The following is a 19,352-nucleotide window of genomic DNA, read 5'->3' as shown; positions in this document are numbered from 1 at the left end:
CTAAACGATTGGGCTGAGATTAAAATGTACACCCAACAATATTTAAATTTTTGAAATATTACTTTTTATATTTAATTATTTGCTGAGATGTGCATTTAGAAATTCCAATGAAAATGTTTCTAGTCAGTTGTGGAGACAAGTTCATAGTGTCACTCAAAACTGAAATGAAATGAAGTCTACTGGGATATAAAAATGTGGAACATAGTACATAACTTAAAAGACTCCCAGTTTACGAGTCAAAAATCACATGATCGAACAAGAATGCACATTCTCGTCGCTAAAAATCTGAGAGGGATAGTTATGTTGGGCTGAATATTGAGGAGGGTAACTAAAGATTGTGTTTCCATCACTGTCTTCGTTCTTCTTGTTGCCCTTGTTATTGTTATTGTTGTCTTTGTCGTTATTACCTTTGCCTTTCTCTGTGTTTTGACTTACAAGCTCTGCATGTCTCTTAAGTTTTTTCTTGATTTCCTCCACGAGTTTTGGAGGATCCATGACTCCTCGTACCACCACCATTGACTTTGACCGGTCTGGTTCCGCCGTTTGAATACCTTTTAATTTGTCAAATTACAAACACATTTATAATTTGATTTTCAACTACATATTGGATCTGAATACAGCAAGTCATACATGTATTTTGGTTGGTTTCTAATTCTAACCGGCTATCATGCTTTGAATTTTCCACAATGACACTGTAAAAAATCGTTTGCATATACATGCATAGATAGTTACTAGGGGGCACTACATTTACCTTTTATTTTCTCAATGCCTCTTTTGATTTCATTAACGCATCCTTCACAGTGAATGTTCATTTTTAAAGTTGCAGTTTTGATCTGCGGAGCACTCTGAAGTCAACACACAAAAGCAAATAATTAGTGATGCCTGAAGGTTGGTATTTAGCAAATCAATTTAAATGATATATCTAAGTTTGATATATGTGTAAAAACGAGATCAGTCTTTATATTATGAAAAAAATTATACAAAGATATAGAAATTTACTTCTTTCTTTTGTTGTTGCTCCTTCTTCTGATCTTGATTAGGGTTAGGCTTTGGGGAAATTAACTCGGCATTTTTACTGAATTTCTTTTGCACCCTGTGTAATATCTTAAGTGGATCATCAAATTTCCCAGACACAACAACCTTATTGTCTCCAACCTCCGTCTTAATTTGCTCAACCCCTTAACAGCAATATGATCATCAGTTAGAATCACTTTAAATAAGAAAAAACGGTAAAATCTTAAGAATTAGATTTAGGAAATACTATTTGCTTATGCCACTATTATGAAAGGTAAAGAGATAGTTTCTCAATATTTCATTTATCTACTACATACATAAAACCCTGAAACTAGTCAAAGAAAACACAATTCAAATATCATTAAAATAAATTAAAAGTAGGAAACGATATGTTAATCAAAGAGAAATATATTAAAAACTGTGATTAATAGTTTAAGTTATGTTTTGGGATTACCATCATATCCCCTCAAACAATGGGAAACTTGTGAAGCGCAACCTTCACAGTGCATGTAGACCTTCAGAATAATTTCTTTACATTGATTCTTCTTATCAGACTTGTCAGATTCTCCATTTTTCTGATTCTTCGTATCAGACTTGTTGGAATCTCCATTTTTCTGATTCTTGGACTTGTTGTCTCCTTCTCCTTGTTGCTTGTTCTTGAGAGCCAATGAAATATATAAATGTTAATTTGCTTTTAACATGAGATAAATGCATAAATCACCAGCAAAGGATACACATACCTTTCCCATATCAATGTTACTCTTTTGTACCTACTACAAGTGCAATGAAGAAGTTGAACAACGTGAGGCTATATATACAAGATTAGCAGGGAAGTTTTACGATTACTTAGATTATTTTGTAACATACACAAAATAATTTGTTTCTGTGTTTGGATGATCCTACTCAGTTACAAGGAATCATATATATAATTGTAGTCACTAGTATGATCTAATTATATGATGACAAAGAGAACTAGTTTTGTAACGATTTTCTTTATTGTACCCGATTAAAGACATTATTCATTGGTTGGATATTCTAAAATCATGAATGGTTACAGATCTTGGAACTTGACTTTCTCTTACTTGTAAACGTTTTGGATATGCCAAATAAATTTATCTATCTACTAGAAGATCGTTCAAACTCCCATTGTGTACTCCATTAATATCAAATATATGACCTTCATAAAAACCAACCTTACAAAATTCAATTTTACCAAAAAGGGTAAAAGCTGATCAATACATGAAATAATAACAGTGGTTACATAGGAGTCCAGCAAGATTTGGTCTTAGGGTCCCAAACAGAAGGAATCAAGAACTTCAAGTGGTTGATTCCGTGTGAGTTAAAGGCTCCACCAGTTATCGGATCAACCCGTATTCTTCCAGTAAAACCCGGCAAGGCTCCGGATCCAAAAACGCGAGTGCACTTGGTTGCAGGGTCCTCTATATAATCCGAAGACCTGTGGTTTACGTTGGTGATGTACGGTGGCTCAGATTTGAACAAGGTCTCAGTTAAAGCTGGATTAGTGGCGACGTCTGCTAAACCGGTGGCTAGCTGAATAACCAATGCATCGGCTCCTATTTCACCACTCGGTGGTTGATAGGTCATGCCATGTGGACCTCTATTAGCAACGTGGAAAGGCCAAGCGCACTCTCCGGGACACTGCACCTCCGGGTCGCTCACCATTACGTATGGTTGTGGTTTTTCTTTACCTTGGCATCCAAGCAACAAATTATTTTTATTATTTATTATCACCTAACGCAATTAACGAGGAAGAAACAAAACCTTTAATATCATTGACGGTAAGGGCGTAGCGTTGGCAAGTTTTGTTACAAAACCCTAGGCCATGAGACCTAACTTGTGCCGAAAGTAAAACCACAGGAACCACGTTTGACATGTTTTCGATGGCTGTCTCGACCAGTTTCTCACCATTTTCGATTGTTAATTCTTTACCGTACTTCATCTTCTCATCCACATAGCTCCTGACAATCTTCACCTTAATCCTGGGAGCTACGGTTCTGTTACTCTTATTATTCTGTCGATAAATCTCCTTGACCTCATACCTCTCTAGATAACTCTCCACCACTTTCCACCACGCCGATACCTTGGGGTCAAGACCTTCCTTGGCATCAAAGTTAAGCGATTCTATGAAATCTCGAACCCTCTCTTTCTGGACCGGCGTGAATTGTCCGTACCAGAGTAAAGAGAGATCTAATGTTCCGTTTGGTATTTGCGAAGGTGGTGGCTCACTACAAAAGCAGAGAGGCGTCAAGAGGAGGAAGGTAATGACGGATAATGAGGAGGAGGAAGAAGACGCCATTGCCACAGCGTTAAGATTTTATTTTTATTTTTTATTTTACGTTTGGCCTTGGATGAGTTCTTTTTAGGCCTAAGTTTTATTGTCTAAGCTATTTTTTGACATGGAAAGGTGGTTTTGTTCTTCATCTGGATAATCGCCAATGAAGCAACAGAGCTATTTTCAAACAAAGCTGACTATTTTAAAACGGGCGGTGAAAATTTTAAGAACTTTCCACCACTCCATTAATATGTAGTGATGATGATGGATGGATATACAAGTTTAGGACGTTGTACATTTTATTACACAGAAAGCAAATGAATCGAACATACAGTATAAATTCGAATTAAATTAATCCGTACCCGGAAGATGATGATCCGAGGTTAGGTTCGGTTTGCGTGGGTAAGACGCAATCCGTGTCTTTGGGAACCAGCCATTTCAAGCCTTTCTCCTCTTTCCTCGTTAGCTTAGATGCTACCGACTTGATTCCATTCTTCATATAATTCACAACAAACATTGCAACCTCTCTGCAAAAACCATTTCCCAAATTGTTTCTTCTATTATTTAAATATGATCACTACTCTCATCAAAAATGCTTTACTTGTGTGTTGTTGTGTGTAACTTACAAGGGGGAGCAAGGAGATCGAGAACCGTTGACGAAGTAAACAAACAAGAAGGCATCAAAATGCTGTCGTTTGATGAGATAGAATCCGTTTAACCTTCGCACGCATCTGAACATCAATCTGTTATACAAACGGATTGCAGGATTGTTGTATGCAATCACGTGAAGGTAAACTCCTCGGCATAAAGATAAACCAGACGCATATCTAATCACCCCACTAATGAGTGACATTGCTGACCAAAACAAAAACAAAAAAACATTTGCAGAACGTTAGAATGTATTAGACCAAGGGATTAAAAAGAAAGAACAGTTTGAGATATGATTAATATACCTATTCCATGGTTTCTGTAAGATTCTACAACTCCGAGTGTCAAGATGTAGATCAAAGTCTCCTCTCCTTGAGAGGAATCGTAACATATTAGATCATCTATCTGTGCAAGACACGGAAACCATCTGCCAGCTGATGAAAGATATATAATGAGAAGATAAAAAAATTCGCACCCAAAAAACCCAAGAATCAAACAATAATAGTACAAGCTGATCCAGTTCTAAAGATTCTCACAAGGGAACCACTTGGCAAATAAGCACATTGACTGAACAAGGTAACGAACCAAGTTAAAACCATAAACCTTATGATCAACGGTCAAAATCTAACACAATACAAAGAACTAATGCCTATGACTATTCCTGCACAACAAACAACCCAAAAGGCTTTACAGAACAAAGACCGATTTGGTAAACAAGGGATCACGAATTAACCTACAACCAATAGCATTATAAACCATTTCAACATTCAAGATCTAGACTTTACAGGACCACCACTTGCAAGGTCATTGCTTGTTATCGCAACATTTCTGTTTATAAATCCAAAAAAGCTTACATAACACAAAACCAAGCTGAAACCATAAACAGTGGTTGGTTCATAGAAGAAGGAAAAGTGACCTCGCTTTCTTTGGCAAGCACGAACTTGGCAGTAACGAAACCGATGAGCTCATCACAGTGACCATCAGGCCGGCTACGATCAACAGCAGCCCATGAGACGATACCAACTCCGTTCACAACACTCTGAAAAAACTCAGACTCATACCTGATTCAAAAAACAAAATAAATCAAAGCTTTATTCTTTTCTCAAGACACAAAAATAGAAAGAAAAAAAAAAGGAAGTAGTTGCTTACTTGATGGGGAAGATATCTCGGTGTATCTGCTCCAAACGATCAAGATCATTAGGGTTTATCGGTCTGTAGTAAATACTCGGACGACGAGAGATTCCTGGTTCCTCCATTGATGAATCCTCCAGGAAAAACTTTACGTCGAACAAACACACATTCAATTATAAAATGCCAGATCACTGGATCCGACCCGTTGACATGATTCGGATCCGGGTAGATCTTAGCCCAAGTCTTGGATCTGCGAGAAGGAATCACAAGGAGCGAGTTTCGAAAAGCAATGGGAAGACAAAAAGGTCCTCGCTTTGCCCTCTCCTCTTCCACTTGGGAGTCTTTCCTTCTCGATTGAAAACAAAAGCATCTTGGTTCACGTGCTTCTGCCACAGACAACACGTGCCTCATGTTCTGTAATGAGAAAAACAAGAAACATTCGACAAAACGCGAAACGCAGATGAAGAAAAACGTTAATAATAGCTGCGATCGGATTCCAATAATTCAGCGAGAGAGTGCAGAGACGCCACGTAAGCAAAAAGCGTAGGGCCAGATTCGCAAGTTAGGGGAAAAGACCAGGTACGTTAGTGAATAAACAAAAAAAGGCCCAAGTACGTCTCGTCAGTGGCCCACGTGGTATTTCTTATCTAAAAAGTATATTAGAAAAAATAAAAATCGGACGGCTAAGAGGAGATAAGATCGACGGTAGAAAGCGAGACACGATATATACAAGTAACTCAACTGCTTTTCTGGATTAAGATATTTCCAGTATAAATAAAAGAAGCAGAGACAGAGCAGAGATACAAGAAGAAGAAGTTGTTTGTCTTGATCAAAAGAGTTATGGGATCGAACTGCGAATCTGTAGTAGCGACGACCGTGGTGAGCTCGATTCCTCCGTTTCTGAGCAAGACATACGATATGGTTGACGATCCATTGACGGACGAGGTGGTGTCTTGGAGCAGTGGGAACAAGAGCTTCGTCGTGTGGAACGTGCCTGAGTTCGCCAGACTGTTTCTACCAAAGTACTTCAAGCATAACAATTTCTCCAGCTTTGTTAGGCAGCTCAACACTTATGTGAGCAGCCATCCATCATCTTCTTTCTTAATTTTAATTATATCATTGATTAGTTTGATATCCTTGTTTTCATTTGCTTTACTTTATCACTTGTTTTAATCTGAAGTTATTTATTTTATTTTATTGGTATGTAGACCAGTGATTATAAATGTTCATGAGTTAATTATTAAGAGAAAAAAAAACAATAAGGGTTTCATAGATTGTAGTCTTGTCTCTGGGATTAGTAGGAAGAGAGGGTGCAAGGATAGGATTTTGAAAAGTCAACTCTTTTGAATGTTAGGATTACCAGTTCCTAAAGAGTTTTCGACGTTTTGTAGAACTGAACTATGCACGTTTTAGTTGGTTTTGTGATGTTCATTAATTGTTTCTTTGTTTAAACAGTGTGATCACTTTGCATACATGGTTTGACCTTTGTTTTTGCAGGTATATCTTATACATGTATATACTGCGTGGAGTTTAGACATATTCTTATTTTTGTTTTCTAAGTCTCGGAGCTGCAACTCTGTTGTGTCTGTGAGGCTGGAATGGAATATTGTCATCCCATTTTCCAAATGAATTTTTCTTTAGGTCAAACAAAAACCATGAAGTGAATACTCTTTACATAGCTTTCTTCTTTGCTGTTCTTACTTACTTACCAAAATGGGTTCCACGAACTTTGCAGGCTTATTTGGACATGTGCTCATATGTGTCTCAAGATTTGGAAGTTCCATTTCTGCTCTAAGCACAAAACAAATAAATTTCTATCACTTGTCTCACCTTAGCTTTCCCTTCCTTTGTAATTGTCCGTCCAGGTACATGCCGATACACTGAGTAACTATTAGTTTTTGTTGAGCCATAGTAGTTTGGTGCTCTTGTTACTTAGACACAGTGGATTACCATTTTCTTGGAATACTTGTTATTGAACTCTTTAGTGGTCTTTATGTTTATTACTATTGTTCTATGATGACGGCTTCCTATTTTAATGTTAGTCCAGTTAACTTGTTCTGGTTTATGACTGTAACATTCTTCAATGCATCAATTTTTCAGGGTTTTAGAAAAGTTGATCCAGATCGCTGGGAATTTGCAAATGAGGGATTCCTAAGAGGCCAAAAGCAATTGCTGAAGAGTATTGTCCGGCGAAAGCCTTCTCAGGTGCAGCCTCCACAACAACCTCAAGTTCAGCACTCATCTGTTGGTGCCTGCGTCGAAGTAGGGAGGTTTGGACTCGAAGGAGAAGTGGAAAGGCTCCAGCGTGATAAGAACGTCCTTACGCAAGAGCTTGTGAGGTTAAGGCAGCAACAGCAAGTCACTGAACATCATCTGCAAAACGTGGGGCAGAAAGTTCATGTGATGGAGCAGAGGCAGCAGCAAATGATGTCGTTTCTAGCAAAGGCTGTTCAGAGTCCAGGTTTCTTGAACCAGTTTTCGCAGCAGACTAATGAGGAGAACCAACACATTTCCGAGAGCAACAAAAAGAGGAGGCTACCTGCTGAGGAGGACCATAAGTACTCTGGCAGTTATGGGGCTAATGGTCTTAGCCGCCAGATTGTTAGGTACCAGTCATCGATGAACGAAGCAGCAGACACTATGCTCGAACAGATACACAATATGAGAAACCCACATAGCAGCCAGGAGCCCCTCTCCAGCAATCATGATGGTAGCTTTCTTTTAAGCGATGTTCCAAACATATCAGACAATGGGAGCTCCACAAATGGAGCATCTGGAGTTACATTGGCAGATGTTTCTTCCAATCCTGCAATGACGTATCACGTCCCTTGTGAAGCAAACCAAATACTGGAGGGCAATTTGCCGTATTCTCAAGTTGATCTCTTAGCTCCGAACCAAGGAGGAGCAGCCGCAGCTTATGGGAGCTCAAGTTCTGATGTAGTTGGATGCGAGACAGATACTGGAGAGTGTTTGGATCCGATAATGGCTGTTCTGGCTGGCTCAATGGCATTAGAATCCAATGCAGTAAATGAGTTGCTTCCTGGAGTCCAAGATCCATTGTGGGAACAGTTCTTTGGTGAGAGGCCAGTGATTGGGGACACAGAGGAGCTAGTCTCAGGGTCAGTGGACAATGGGTTGCTAATGGAGCAGCTAGAATTACAATCCAACCTGAGGAATGTGTTGAGCAACAATCAACAAATGAACCATCTTACTGAACAGATGGGATTTCTCTCATCAGATGCGCTCAGGAAGTGAAATAGCCACAAGTTCCATAATCACTCAAGAGGTAATAATGCATCTTTCTTTGTTGATGAGTTCATAATATTTACACTTTTTTCCAGAATATTTTTGCAAAAACACTACTTGTTCTCGCAGATGTAGAAGATGGGTTAAGGTTTTGTGGAGTCGCAGCAACAAAAGGATAATAATGGCCAAAGGAGGTGTTATAATGTATGTATGTATCAAACTTGTGTTACTCTCATTCTTGTCAATGTGTGATAAAATAAGAGAAATAATAGCCTTAAGATTTCTGCATTGAACTTGGAAAGAAATCTCTACTTGTTATTGATTCACACTTGAAAGAAAAGGAAGATGTTCCAAACTGTGCTATTATTTTGTTCCCGTGTTTGTCTTTATGATACATGCATTTTTTTTACGGATCATTGTTTGCGCTTTTTGTTACATTAGCCCCAAACTTAGCAGTATTAGTTTAGACATCGTAACCTGAGGCGAATCTTGTAAAGCGAGAACCGATAGGCTTGTGTGAGGCGTTATTTTGGGGAGCCAAGTGTAAGAATCAGGAGGTGGCATCACACAGTTATAATCTCTATTGAAATAGATTCTTTTAGGGAATACCCAACCCTTTTCTCAAATGTGAAAGCTGATGCTTCTTTCTGGAAAAGTAACTCAGATTGTGCATTCCCATATGGTCCAGCCTGCATGAACAGATCATTGTAGAACTTTATTCCCCGTAGAATCCCAGTATCTTCTAATACAAATCAAAAACACATCAAGATTATGGAAACAAGAACTTTGCAGGTTCTAGATGGTACATACTTATGGATGCTGGACAACCAGGTTCCACTGAGAATAGTTGAAATTTGTGATGGTAACTTTAACTCTCCCGTATGCTTTATAGTTAACCTTCACATGCCAGTGGATTCTCACTGGACACATATGGTTTGTACCCTGAGAATGGGTCCTGTTTATCTGGGGAGAGCATGAGTCTTGGACCGGGATCTCCTTGCTCTCCTGGGTTTGGTGTGAAGAAGAGGAAGAACTCTAAGAAAAGATCCGTTGCATCGAGTTCCAGGTCGGATGTTCTTAAATGGATCAAGTAAAGTTGCCTGTATCTTCACTCAACAAGGCAAGAAAAGGGCTTGAAAGATTTTGGTCTAATCTCTGTCCCTGATGTATCATTCCGTCGGTTAACCGAAAAAGATGAGTTTATAGTGTTGGCTTCAGATGGGGTAATCTCTCTCTCTCTCTCTCTCTCTCTCTATCTCTCTCTCTCTCTCTCTCTCTCTCTCTCTCTCTCTCTCTCTCTCTCTCTCTCTCTCTCTCTCTCTCTCTCTCTCTCTATCTCCCAAACATATACACATTTCTTTTCTCTGCTCATTTTATTGCTCACATTAGTCTAATGGTATGTTTTGGGTGTGATAGATATGGGATGTTCTCTCAAATGAAGAGGTAGTGGCGATTGTGGCTTCAGCACCATCACGTTCCTCTGCAGCAAGAGCTTTAGTGGAGTCTGCGGTTAGAGCTTGGAGATACAAATACCCTACCTCCAAAGTCGATGACTGCGCTGCGGTTTGCTTGTATCTTGACTCCAACAACAACACAAACGTACTATCTACAGCTTCTTCCATCTCCAAACTCGAAGACGAAGACGTAGAAGAACTAAAAATCGAAAATGATGATGCATCAGGTCGTTCGAGTACTGACAGGACGGGAAAAGAGATTGCTCTCGACGAAAGTGAAGTTGAAAAGCTGATAAAAGAAGAGATCAGAACATGGAACAGAGTATTCTGCACTAGAAGGTGTTGCAAGAGTTGAGACACTTTTAAACTTACCAAGATTTGTGCCTGGTAAGTGAAAAGAGAAATAAGAGGAGTTTGAAGTGAAGATGTTGAGTGGTGACTACAAAACATTAATAAATCACCCTGGAGAAGGTACTGTGTCTTTTTTTCTTCACCTTTCTACATTGATCTCTTATTCTTTTTTTTTTTTGTTCTTTGTGTCGACATTCATTGGTTTGGGACATAATTTGTTTTTCTTTTCAAAATTTGTGTCTTTCTTTCTTGTTAATGTTTTTTGGTTTTGTCAGTAAAGAAAGTGAAAACACTATCACATGATGTAATAATGTTTGCTTATGTCTGTCGTACCATGAAAACCCCCTCAGGCTTAATTTTGTTTGCCTGCAGGGAGAATGTTTCCTGTTACTGTCTTTTTGTGCAAATAAACTGTAGATTGCTTCAATCTCCTTTCTCTTATAAACTCAATTGTTTAAACAAATGGGAATCAGATCCTTTACTGATAATAACAAACACAAAGGAACAAACTTGTCTTCTTACCAAGGCTATAAAGCAATGTTACATAGGAAAAGAACTAAGAGGGAAAGAATTGTAAGAAGTTTAGAAACAGCTAAAGAAGAAGGAGACAATGAGAGATTGTGAGCACCAACTGTGTAGACTGCTCCAGTTTGTTCATCCTTCACTTGTATACCTCCTGAGCCTGTGTGATTCACATTCGTCACATTCAAACGCTTAAAGCTTCAACTCTCATGAAAGTTAAGCAAAAAGATAGGAATATGTGATGCTTACAGTTGTGATTGGTCCATCCAATCACTTGGTTTTCGATATCGTAGACAACTAACTTGTTAGAAAGCGCCATATCTGAGCACCCAAAACGAGTCAAGACCTCAATTATTTGGTCACTCGAATCAATGTGGAAGACATTTTTTGAAGAGAGATGTTACCTCCAAGTATTGTCAATTCACCTCCATCTTTAGTCTGCAATCCACCGGTTTGCCAGCCTAAACACCATGTGTCTCCCTAAACAAGAGTCGGTTTATTTTTTTTAATGGCAGAACAGGAAAAACACAAACAAGATCAAGAGTCAGAGACAAGAACTAAAACGTACTGAAATTTGGAATAGATACTCCCGAGGAGACACCGTCAAGGAAGCAGACTTGTCGAACTGAAATGTGACAGGCGGGAACCGATCTAAGCTGTGAGTTTGTCAGAGTACATTATTCAAAAGGGTGTCAATATGATTTTTCAAACAACTCGAGTGGAAACAATGTGTTTAGATTCTTACCTGTCATAATAACGGAAACAAGTAAAGGAATCTTGAACCTTATGCAAGGTAAGCTCTGGATGTGAAGCCAAGATCTGCCCAAAGAAAAAAACAAAGTGTTCAGAAACTTTATAGTAAAAATAAACATATTTTTTTTCCACAATACAGAAGGAAAATAATTTGTAATTGACCTCACTGATTAACGGCTTGTAAACAGAGCCGGGAAGATAGACCAAAGTAGTACCACTGTCAACAATGACTCCTTTGTCATCTCCTGAATCAAAGGCTCCAGACGAAAGTTGTAAAACTGAGTTACCAACTTCAATCGAATTGAGGCTAATACTATAGTGAGATCTGTAAAAGGGTGGTCACAAACAGTGTAAGTAACTCAAACAGAGAAGAGTTAAGAAGACAAAAGGCATATTCACTTACGATTTAGAGAGCATAGGAGTAGTCTTCACTTTCGGTGACACGACTTCTCCAATGGCGAAGATACCACCTCCGTTTTTGTTATCCAAGCAATGTGCAAAAGACCTTTTCACTTTCCCTTGTGAAGCTAGCTGAGATATAAACGATGAATTGGACTGTCCAAATCCCATTATCCCATCAACTGCAGATACGGATTCACCTAGCTGACCAGACTGTTTATCTCCACACCTGTAATATACAGAGTCAATATCAACTGAAAATAGCACAACTCATAGGAGAAAGAAGCTGTCTCTCCTCTTTTAACTGACCCGAAGATGATGGTTCCGTTGGTAGAACCGGTTTGACGGTTCCCAGTAACTAAATCCAAATGCATAACGTCTCTGACCAAGTATCCACTAGTGGAGCTTAGGTCTCCGTATTGGATAATGTATTTGCAATTGGAGCCTGAGTGACACTCGGATATTTGGTTAACGTAAGAGCAAAAGCTGTCATCACAAGAGACAGACTTTGCAGTGGAGGAAGCACCCGAATCATAAGGTGTTAGCTCTACCTGAAAGATAGTAATAAAAACCATTATATAACATATATATATATATGCAACTTCAACTTCTGTGTTTTTTGAGCCACTTACCAAATCACTTTTCCTAGGACATCTGATGCATCCGGCACAGTTCACCCATAAGATATCACTTCCTGTATCGACCTGGACATGGTAGTCTCTTGATGGAGTTCCTAGTCCGATTTTAGTGAAGTATAAGCTGAAAATTAAAGAAGCCAAACCAAGAACAGAGAGTCAAACATCTTCCCAATAGCAGACACAAGAAGAAAGATCATAGCTTTAGAATCAAGAAAGCAAAGAGTCAACAATGACCAAACAAACAGTGGGGAGAATCTCTCAAAAGATCAAAAGATAAAAAGGGTATCTGTCAGATTCCATATTTATATGCATAAATATTTAGGCTTTCTGTTTAAATTTCCAAACTTTATTTCAAACTTGAAAGGAAGGAAACAAAAAAAAAATCTAAAAAATTAGAGCTTTTAGTAATGGCGGTTCGTACCCAGTAGACTCAGGCTGGCTATCGCCGCCGAGAGGAAGATCGATGGCGGAGAGGAGTCTGGAGTGACGGTGAGCATCGTGAGCTTTGAGGGCTCCGAGATCCTTTTCTCTTTTCCCGGCGAACTTGCTTCGGACTTCGAATGCCACGTTCTCCGTCCCCGCCGATGATAACTGCGGCTCAATCAGCAAAGTCACGACCGCCGCCGACAGGAAAATCGCCGACAGACCAGTGTCTCCGCGTGAGATCCATCCTCCGTCAAAGACTAATATTCCAAACTTATTAATTTCGAAACAAAAGGGCAAAAAAAGGGAAAAAAAAAGAGAAAAAAGGTGTTAGCTTTGGCGGTGGCGTGAGGTTTAGGACAAAGAGATGTAAGAAGAAGCAAAGAAACTTTGTAATAAAAATATATAGTTATAAAATTACTATAACAAATTCTCGAAACACCTTTGAATCTCTGACTAAACAATTATACTTTTCTTGACAAAAAAAAAACAATTATACTTTTACTTTTTTTCTTTCTAAAATTAGGAACAAAAAAATTCAGATATTTGTGATCTGAACAAACCGTTTGGTTTCAGTTTGGTGGCAGTTATTTACCTTCTCTTGTCCATGATAGTCAAAAAGTTTTAGTATTTGTTTTTGGGTATTCATTAAATTCCATTCTCTACCAACATCATGTCAGTAAAATTACTTCTTTGTTATTCAAAATTACATTTTAATTGTTCTTCCTTGTAACTGAGGTTTTTGCCAAAAGAAGAAAAATATGTATTTATTTGTTAATTCTCAAAACTGTTGCTATCTCAAGTTGTTAGGATTTATCTTTTAGTTTAAATACTGAAAATTCTATGCTAAGCAATATAATAATTCATTCATATATTTTAAAGATAAGATCTTCGTTATTTTCTTTTTTCAATTCAATATTTTGAGGGATCGAAATGTCATTTATTAGTAAAACATAAATATCGTTATCAATCGTAATTCCCTCGGAGAATTCTACACCTCCCGTTCATCTATCACGATGTGACATATATATCCCCCGAATATCCCCTTTCATCCGCAGAATCATGAGGCTACAATCGTCTTTTTGAGTCTACGATCCAATACACCGTTGAGACCAGACCGCACAAACAAGCCAAGCTCATCAACTTTTCTCGAAACTCCAAACTTCATCGTCTTCCTCTGCTTCTCTCTTCTTGAACTCAAAAAGTTCCCCAAGCAATGCCTCTCTCTCTCCGTCTCGCACCATCTCCTACCGCTTTAGCTTCAACCAACGGTGGACTTGGTGGTCCCCTGAAGAAGAAGCAGTGCCGCATCCCTTACTCCGGCGTCGCCACCACGAGGATTGGTCTCTGCTCATTGGATTATGGGAAAAGGGTAGATTCCTATGTGGTGAGGTGTAGCTTAGAGACAGTGAATGTAAGTGTTGGTCAAGTGACGGAAGTGGATAAGGACACCTTCTGGCCCACCGTTAAAGCCGCCGGTGATAAGATTGTGGTGCTTGACATGTACACTCAATGGTATGGCAACGTTATTATCCACTTTTAGATTAGCTATTAATCATCATATTCAGATCAATGGTGATGATACTTCCATTGTCACAAAAAGACTTGAAATCAATGATGTTCCATGTAATAATATAGATGTCCTAATTAATTTAATGCAGGTGTGGTCCATGTAAAGTGATTGCACCTAAGTACAAAGATTTATCAGAGAAGTACGAGGACGTTGTGTTTCTAAAGCTTGACTGCAACCCTGAAAACAGGGTTTGTCTTTATAATCTCATTTCTCCACACCATTGTCTTGCTCTTGTTTTTCTTTTTTTTTTTCTTTTTGCTTTAGCTATAATTAATAACTTTGGAACTCTTTTCTTTTGTTTGGTGCAGCCATTAGTAAAGGAGCTAGGGTTAAGAGTGGTTCCAACTTTCAAAATCTTTAAGGATAATAAAGTCGTCAAGGAAGTTACCGGTGCCAAATATGATAATCTGGTCGAAGCCATTGAAACAGCCAGGTCTGCTGCTGGTTCTTCAGGATGAACCAAATCCTCATGTAAAGACTTTACCTTACTTGGGTTGTAAAATGTAGTAAACTCTGCTGCTCTTATTTTATTGGAAATGAAAAGAGTTTTATGTATTAAAATGGTAAAATACAAAATTAAGTTGATGTGTTATGAACAGTTTCACCATGATCCGCATCCCTTATACTGGACCTTGAATTGTCATGCTTGAAAGGTAAAACATACGTGTGATGATAATCATTTTTTATCGTTATGTCAAGGCGCTGGAAACTCGAGAAGTGACTTTGTGGAGCTGTGGTGCATATATGTGAGACAAAGACAGATCCTAGAGTGTATGTTACTATACTTGACTACTTGTGATCAGTGTGGGGTGAGTCTCCATATAAAATGTGTACTTGGAGATTTTATAGTACACGAAGCTAGGACATGAAACCGGTCAGGTTGCCTCTGTCTGGCAAGTTTATGGATTATATTTTAGTAGTATTACTCTTTATTTCAGCGTGTCACTATTATCACAGCTGTTACATTTACTTGGACTTCAATAATTGTATGCATCTTCAAACCTACCCTTATTAAACTAGTATAGATCCATTTAATAGTCCGTGCTAATATATTGCACTGATTTATTTTTATAGATTAAAGATAACATATAATCAATTTCTTGATGAGTTGCTGGCAGTGTCGGCCGGCCAATCACCATTGATGATAATATAAACAATTCATCGTACAGCGAAGAGAGCGAGTTCCATTGAAATGTAGTCTATATGATCAAATCAAGAGGAGCCATCCCAAGATAAAACTTGAAACTTTCCACTTCTGTGTTTTTTTTTTCTTCCTTAACAAAACCGGAAACAGAGGATCTGTCTAACTCTAAGCACATGCTGCCCTTTCATGGTCATCCATTGTATATAGTCGACGACGACCAATCTTGGTTATGCTATATGTGCTCATCAGACGAAAAGCGTGGGATGGTCTATATTTGCATGGAGTGCGAACTCGTGACGCACAAGGAATGCGTCGAGCCTTTCCTCAACAACCCGTTCCAGTGCAATCACTTTCTCAAGTTCTTCACAGGTTCACCATTTAAATCCGAGAATCCGCATTGTCATTTTTGTCGTAAGAATCTTTCTTCTTTGTACGCTCGTTGCACGATATGCAACACGAGCATGGATCTAGACTGTTTGAAAAATCCACCACCGCTCACTGTTTATCAACCGAAGCACCACAAGCATAGTCTGACCCTATTGTCGAGACTGGTCATCTTTACTTGTAACGCTTGTGGTCTGGAAGGCGACCGTAATCCTTATGTGTGTCTTGAATGCAACCAGATGCTACACAGAGATTGCGTTGATCTACCGAGAGTCATTAACATCAACCGTCATGATCATCGCATCTCTCATACTTTTCATCTTGGTCAAGGAGAAGGAGATTGGGAGTGTGGTGTTTGTAGGAAAATGATTGACTGGGTCTACGGAGCTTTCAAATGCTCTCGTTGTCCTAGCTATGCAGTTCATTCGAAATGTGCAACGAGAAGTGAAGTGTGGGACGGGATAGAGCTCGAAGATGTTCCCGACGAAGAAGAAGAAATCGAAGAACCATACAAGGTAGTTAATGAACAAGATATCATTCATTTTAGTCACGAGAATCATATTCTACGTTTGGATGAGAACTGTGTCACGGATATGCGCTGCGACGGGTGCGTTCTACCCTTCAATGGAGATGCATGCTACAGATGTGTGGAATGTGATTTCATCCTACACAAAGCGTGTGCTAGTCTTCCTCGGAAGAAACGACATTTGTTGCACAACCATAAGCTTACGCTGCTGGTTGACGAGGTTGCTTTTCAGTGTAGAGCTTGCAAAACCAATTCGAACGGTTTCAGGTATAAGTGCGAAGAGGGCTGCAAAGATAAGTTCGTGTTCGATGTTCGGTGTAGCTCCGTATCAGAGCCGTTTCACCATGATCTGCATCCGCATCCCTTGTACTGGACCTTGGAAGGTTCCAAAGAATGTCACGCCTGTGACAGGGAAACAAATAATCCTCTGAGTTGTACGTTTTGTGATGATTACGCTTTATGCATGAGGTGCACTACTTTACCAAGAAAGGTGAAACACAGGTGTGATGATCATCTTTTGTCGCTGAGCCAAGGTGCCGGAAACGCGAGCGGTGACTTGTGGTGTGATGTTTGCGAGTGCAAGGTGTTTGCGAGTGAGTGTTACTATACTTGTGATGAGTGTGGAGTGAGTCTCGATATTGATTGTGTACTTGGAGACTTTTATTATCTCAAGATAGGACACTTAATCGCTGATCGTGAAGTACTTGCCAACAATGGTGCTACTCGACCTTTATGCAGCAGTTGTCAAGTTCGATGCAAGTTCCCATTCCTCGTGAAGGATACTACACAAGAAACTGTTCGATACTTTTGCAAGATAGACTGTTTACATTACCAATAATTTAATCATTCTCAATCTTTCATTACTATATTCCAAGATTACTCTCAAATTCAATATATGTTTGCCTAAACGTTGAAAAGAAAGAAATTCTCAGAAACTTTTTATTGCCAATTCAAACAAAGTTTTCAGTTTAGACAAACATCAAAGACACAAACCTCAACATGACAGACTGCTAATGACATGAGCCACAAGTTTTACACATATTACTACATAGCAGACAAGTTGACTCCGCATGAAAGGGACGGTTTACATAACTAGAGTGAAACCTGAACGCCCAACAAAACCATAAGCTGTGACACAAACTCTGGGTGTCCTGGCCATGCTGCGCCAGTAACCAGATTCCCGTCGGTGAAGCATCGGTGGATTGGATCAGGTTCTAACCAAGTTCCTCCTCCAAGTACCACATTCAGTTTCACTGCTGGATAAGCAGTGCATTTTCTTCCCTGTATCAACATGAACTCAGATATTAGCAATTTTCTAAAAACAAATTCATAATACATATATTGTGGTGGCAGCTGACACATGAAAGAACAAAACAGACCTTGAGGACACCGGCAGCAGCTAAGATCTGTTGTCCGTGGCAGATAGATGCAACTGGTTTCCCAGAACTCATAAACTCTTTAACCAGGTTAAGAACTTGTTGGTTCAAGCCTAGATATTCTGGAGCTCTGCCTCCTGGAATGACCAGAGCATCATAACCGGAGGAATCTAGTCCATCAAAAGTAGCAGTTAAAGCAAAAGTATGCCCTGGCTTTTCACTGTAAGTCTGGTCACCCTCAAAGTCATGGATTGCAGTTGGGCAACGATCACCAGCCTTTTTCTCCGGACAAACCGAATCAACTTGACACCCCAAAGCTTGAAGAGACTGAAACGGGACTTTGACTTCATAGTCCTCCATATAATCCTGCACAAGGTCAAAAATTATCAGTCAACAGCCCCTGAGGCTCTGATCTAAAGCAAGATCGTAAGCAAACAAAGTAGTAAACTCGCTTGCTTACCCCACAAAGAAACAAGATTCTTTTATTTGCTCCGGTTACTTTACCGCCAAGGGCCTTGAGAAAGAGCTGGATAAACTCAGGATGCCCCTCATAAGTAGCTGCAGTAATCAAACTACCATCAACGACACAGACATCAGGTGTTGTTGGTTCCACCCACTTGGCGCCTGCAGCGATAAGGGCAGGTCCAACAGTTGCGTAACCTGTGCAGCTTCGACCGTTAACCGTGTCAGCAGCCGCTAATATCAACTGGCCGTGGCAAATAGAGGCAATGGGCTTTCCGGAGGTTGAGAAATGTTTAACCAACTCAACAACAGATGTGTTCATGGAGAGATATTCAGGAGCACGTCCTCCTGGTATAACCAATCCATCGTACTTGGTGATGTCAACTTCGTCAAAGGTTGCATTGAGAGTGAAATTGTGACCTCGCGACTCAGAATAGGTCTGCAAGTGCTCTAAGAGAGATCTTAATCAGAAAAATTTAGGAAGAGCTTTGACAACTGAGTCAACACAGTTTCTCATAGGACTTTGAATCGGTACGATCTATAATCTAATTCGCAGCTCAGTTGAAAATGAAGCGTATCAATAGATCACAATCGAGATCGAGAGAGAGACCTGGTGGCCACAGAAGTCGTGAACAGCGGTGGGGCAAGAGTCACCAGCCTTTTTGCCGGGGCAGACGGTATGGACTGAGACTCCGAAAGCTTGCAACGCCTGGCACGGGACCATCACCTGAGAGAGAAGCACAAGCGAGGGAGTATATAAGAACAACGAACAAAGAGATCTTAAGAAAGGAAAAAAGATAGCAGAGGAAGAAGAGAACCTCATAGTCTTCCATGTAGTCACCGCATAAGATCAGCACAGTTCTTGAGTTCGCCATTTTCAGCTAGAGAGAGAAAGCGATTCTGCTTGTAACTTGGAGAGAGAAAGATGATATTCTGGAGAGTTCTTGTTAACGGCGACGTTTAGGGACGAGTGGAAAATTTTACAATTTAAAGTGGGTCTTAAAACAAATAAAAA

The 19,352-nt window shown here is 39.5% G+C and overlaps 7 protein-coding genes and 2 pseudogenes across 9 annotated transcripts; 4 read left to right on the top strand and 5 right to left on the bottom strand.

Annotated features, from left to right (window-relative positions):
- Positions 1–243: 243 nt before the first annotated feature.
- LOC108857872 (heavy metal-associated isoprenylated plant protein 8) lies at positions 244–1,538 on the bottom strand. The gene is made up of 4 exons (XM_018631885.2): positions 1,469–1,538; positions 1,000–1,178; positions 752–845; positions 244–551 (listed from the first exon to the last, which is right to left on the bottom strand). The coding sequence occupies exons 1-4, from the start codon at positions 1,521–1,523 to the stop codon at positions 244–246; spliced, it is 636 nt and encodes a 211-aa protein (XP_018487387.2). The 5' UTR covers positions 1,524–1,538.
- A 633-nt stretch (positions 1,539–2,171) lies between these two features.
- On the bottom strand, positions 2,172–3,346 carry LOC130495139 (protein EXORDIUM-like 6). The gene is made up of 2 exons (XM_056986288.1): positions 2,797–3,346; positions 2,172–2,723 (listed from the first exon to the last, which is right to left on the bottom strand). The coding sequence occupies exons 1-2, from the start codon at positions 3,329–3,331 to the stop codon at positions 2,272–2,274; spliced, it is 987 nt and encodes a 328-aa protein (XP_056842268.1). The 5' UTR covers positions 3,332–3,346; the 3' UTR covers positions 2,172–2,271.
- A 141-nt stretch (positions 3,347–3,487) lies between these two features.
- Positions 3,488–5,502, bottom strand: LOC108859145 (histone acetyltransferase MCC1). Of its 2 annotated transcripts, none has more exons than XM_018633001.2 (5): positions 5,105–5,502; positions 4,872–5,016; positions 4,261–4,360; positions 3,934–4,162; positions 3,488–3,864 (listed from the first exon to the last, which is right to left on the bottom strand). In XM_018633001.2, exons 1-5 carry the CDS (start codon positions 5,209–5,211, stop codon positions 3,654–3,656), a joined length of 792 nt encoding a protein of 263 aa, XP_018488503.1. In that variant the 5' UTR covers positions 5,212–5,502; the 3' UTR covers positions 3,488–3,653. The 2 variants fall into 2 exon arrangements, with proteins under 2 accessions (XP_018488503.1, XP_056842270.1); XM_056986290.1 differs by having other exon boundaries at positions 3,488–3,834; positions 5,105–5,494.
- A 351-nt stretch (positions 5,503–5,853) lies between these two features.
- Positions 5,854–8,695, top strand: LOC108861278 (heat stress transcription factor A-1e). The gene is made up of 3 exons (XM_018635115.2): positions 5,854–6,160; positions 7,187–8,372; positions 8,462–8,695. The coding sequence occupies exons 1-2, from the start codon at positions 5,927–5,929 to the stop codon at positions 8,339–8,341; spliced, it is 1,389 nt and encodes a 462-aa protein (XP_018490617.1). The 5' UTR covers positions 5,854–5,926; the 3' UTR covers positions 8,342–8,372; positions 8,462–8,695.
- A 408-nt stretch (positions 8,696–9,103) lies between these two features.
- LOC108857871 (probable protein phosphatase 2C 33) lies at positions 9,104–10,441 on the top strand (annotated as a pseudogene).
- Positions 10,442–10,555: 114 nt separating this feature from the next.
- On the bottom strand, positions 10,556–13,134 carry LOC130495134 (aspartic proteinase 39-like; annotated as a pseudogene).
- Positions 13,135–13,799: 665 nt separating this feature from the next.
- LOC108861276 (thioredoxin F1, chloroplastic) lies at positions 13,800–15,452 on the top strand. Of its 2 annotated transcripts, XM_018635113.2 has the most exons (4): positions 13,800–14,387; positions 14,534–14,633; positions 14,754–14,916; positions 15,145–15,452. In XM_018635113.2, the coding sequence occupies exons 1-3, from the start codon at positions 14,089–14,091 to the stop codon at positions 14,901–14,903; spliced, it is 549 nt and encodes a 182-aa protein (XP_018490615.1). In that variant the 5' UTR covers positions 13,800–14,088; the 3' UTR covers positions 14,904–14,916; positions 15,145–15,452. The 2 variants fall into 2 exon arrangements, with proteins under 2 accessions (XP_018490615.1, XP_018490614.1); XM_018635112.2 differs by lacking the exon at positions 15,145–15,452 and having other exon boundaries at positions 14,754–15,037.
- A 100-nt stretch (positions 15,453–15,552) lies between these two features.
- Positions 15,553–17,464, top strand: LOC130495133 (uncharacterized). The gene has a single exon (XM_056986280.1). The coding sequence runs from the start codon at positions 15,763–15,765 to the stop codon at positions 17,335–17,337; it is 1,575 nt and encodes a 524-aa protein (XP_056842260.1). The 5' UTR covers positions 15,553–15,762; the 3' UTR covers positions 17,338–17,464.
- LOC130495137 (protein DJ-1 homolog D) lies at positions 17,425–19,314 on the bottom strand. The gene is made up of 5 exons (XM_056986283.1): positions 19,156–19,314; positions 18,948–19,064; positions 18,336–18,776; positions 17,879–18,241; positions 17,425–17,780 (listed from the first exon to the last, which is right to left on the bottom strand). Exons 1-5 carry the CDS (start codon positions 19,210–19,212, stop codon positions 17,592–17,594), a joined length of 1,167 nt encoding a protein of 388 aa, XP_056842263.1. The 5' UTR covers positions 19,213–19,314; the 3' UTR covers positions 17,425–17,591.
- Between the last annotated feature and the right edge of the window lie 38 nt (positions 19,315–19,352).

Source organism: Raphanus sativus, chromosome 5, assembly GCF_000801105.2.
Source record: "Raphanus sativus cultivar WK10039 chromosome 5, ASM80110v3, whole genome shotgun sequence".
Classification (NCBI taxonomy): Eukaryota; Viridiplantae; Streptophyta; class Magnoliopsida; order Brassicales; family Brassicaceae; genus Raphanus; species Raphanus sativus.
The sequence above is the reverse complement of the archived record's forward strand: the minus strand, read 5'-3'. Positions and strand labels throughout refer to the sequence as shown.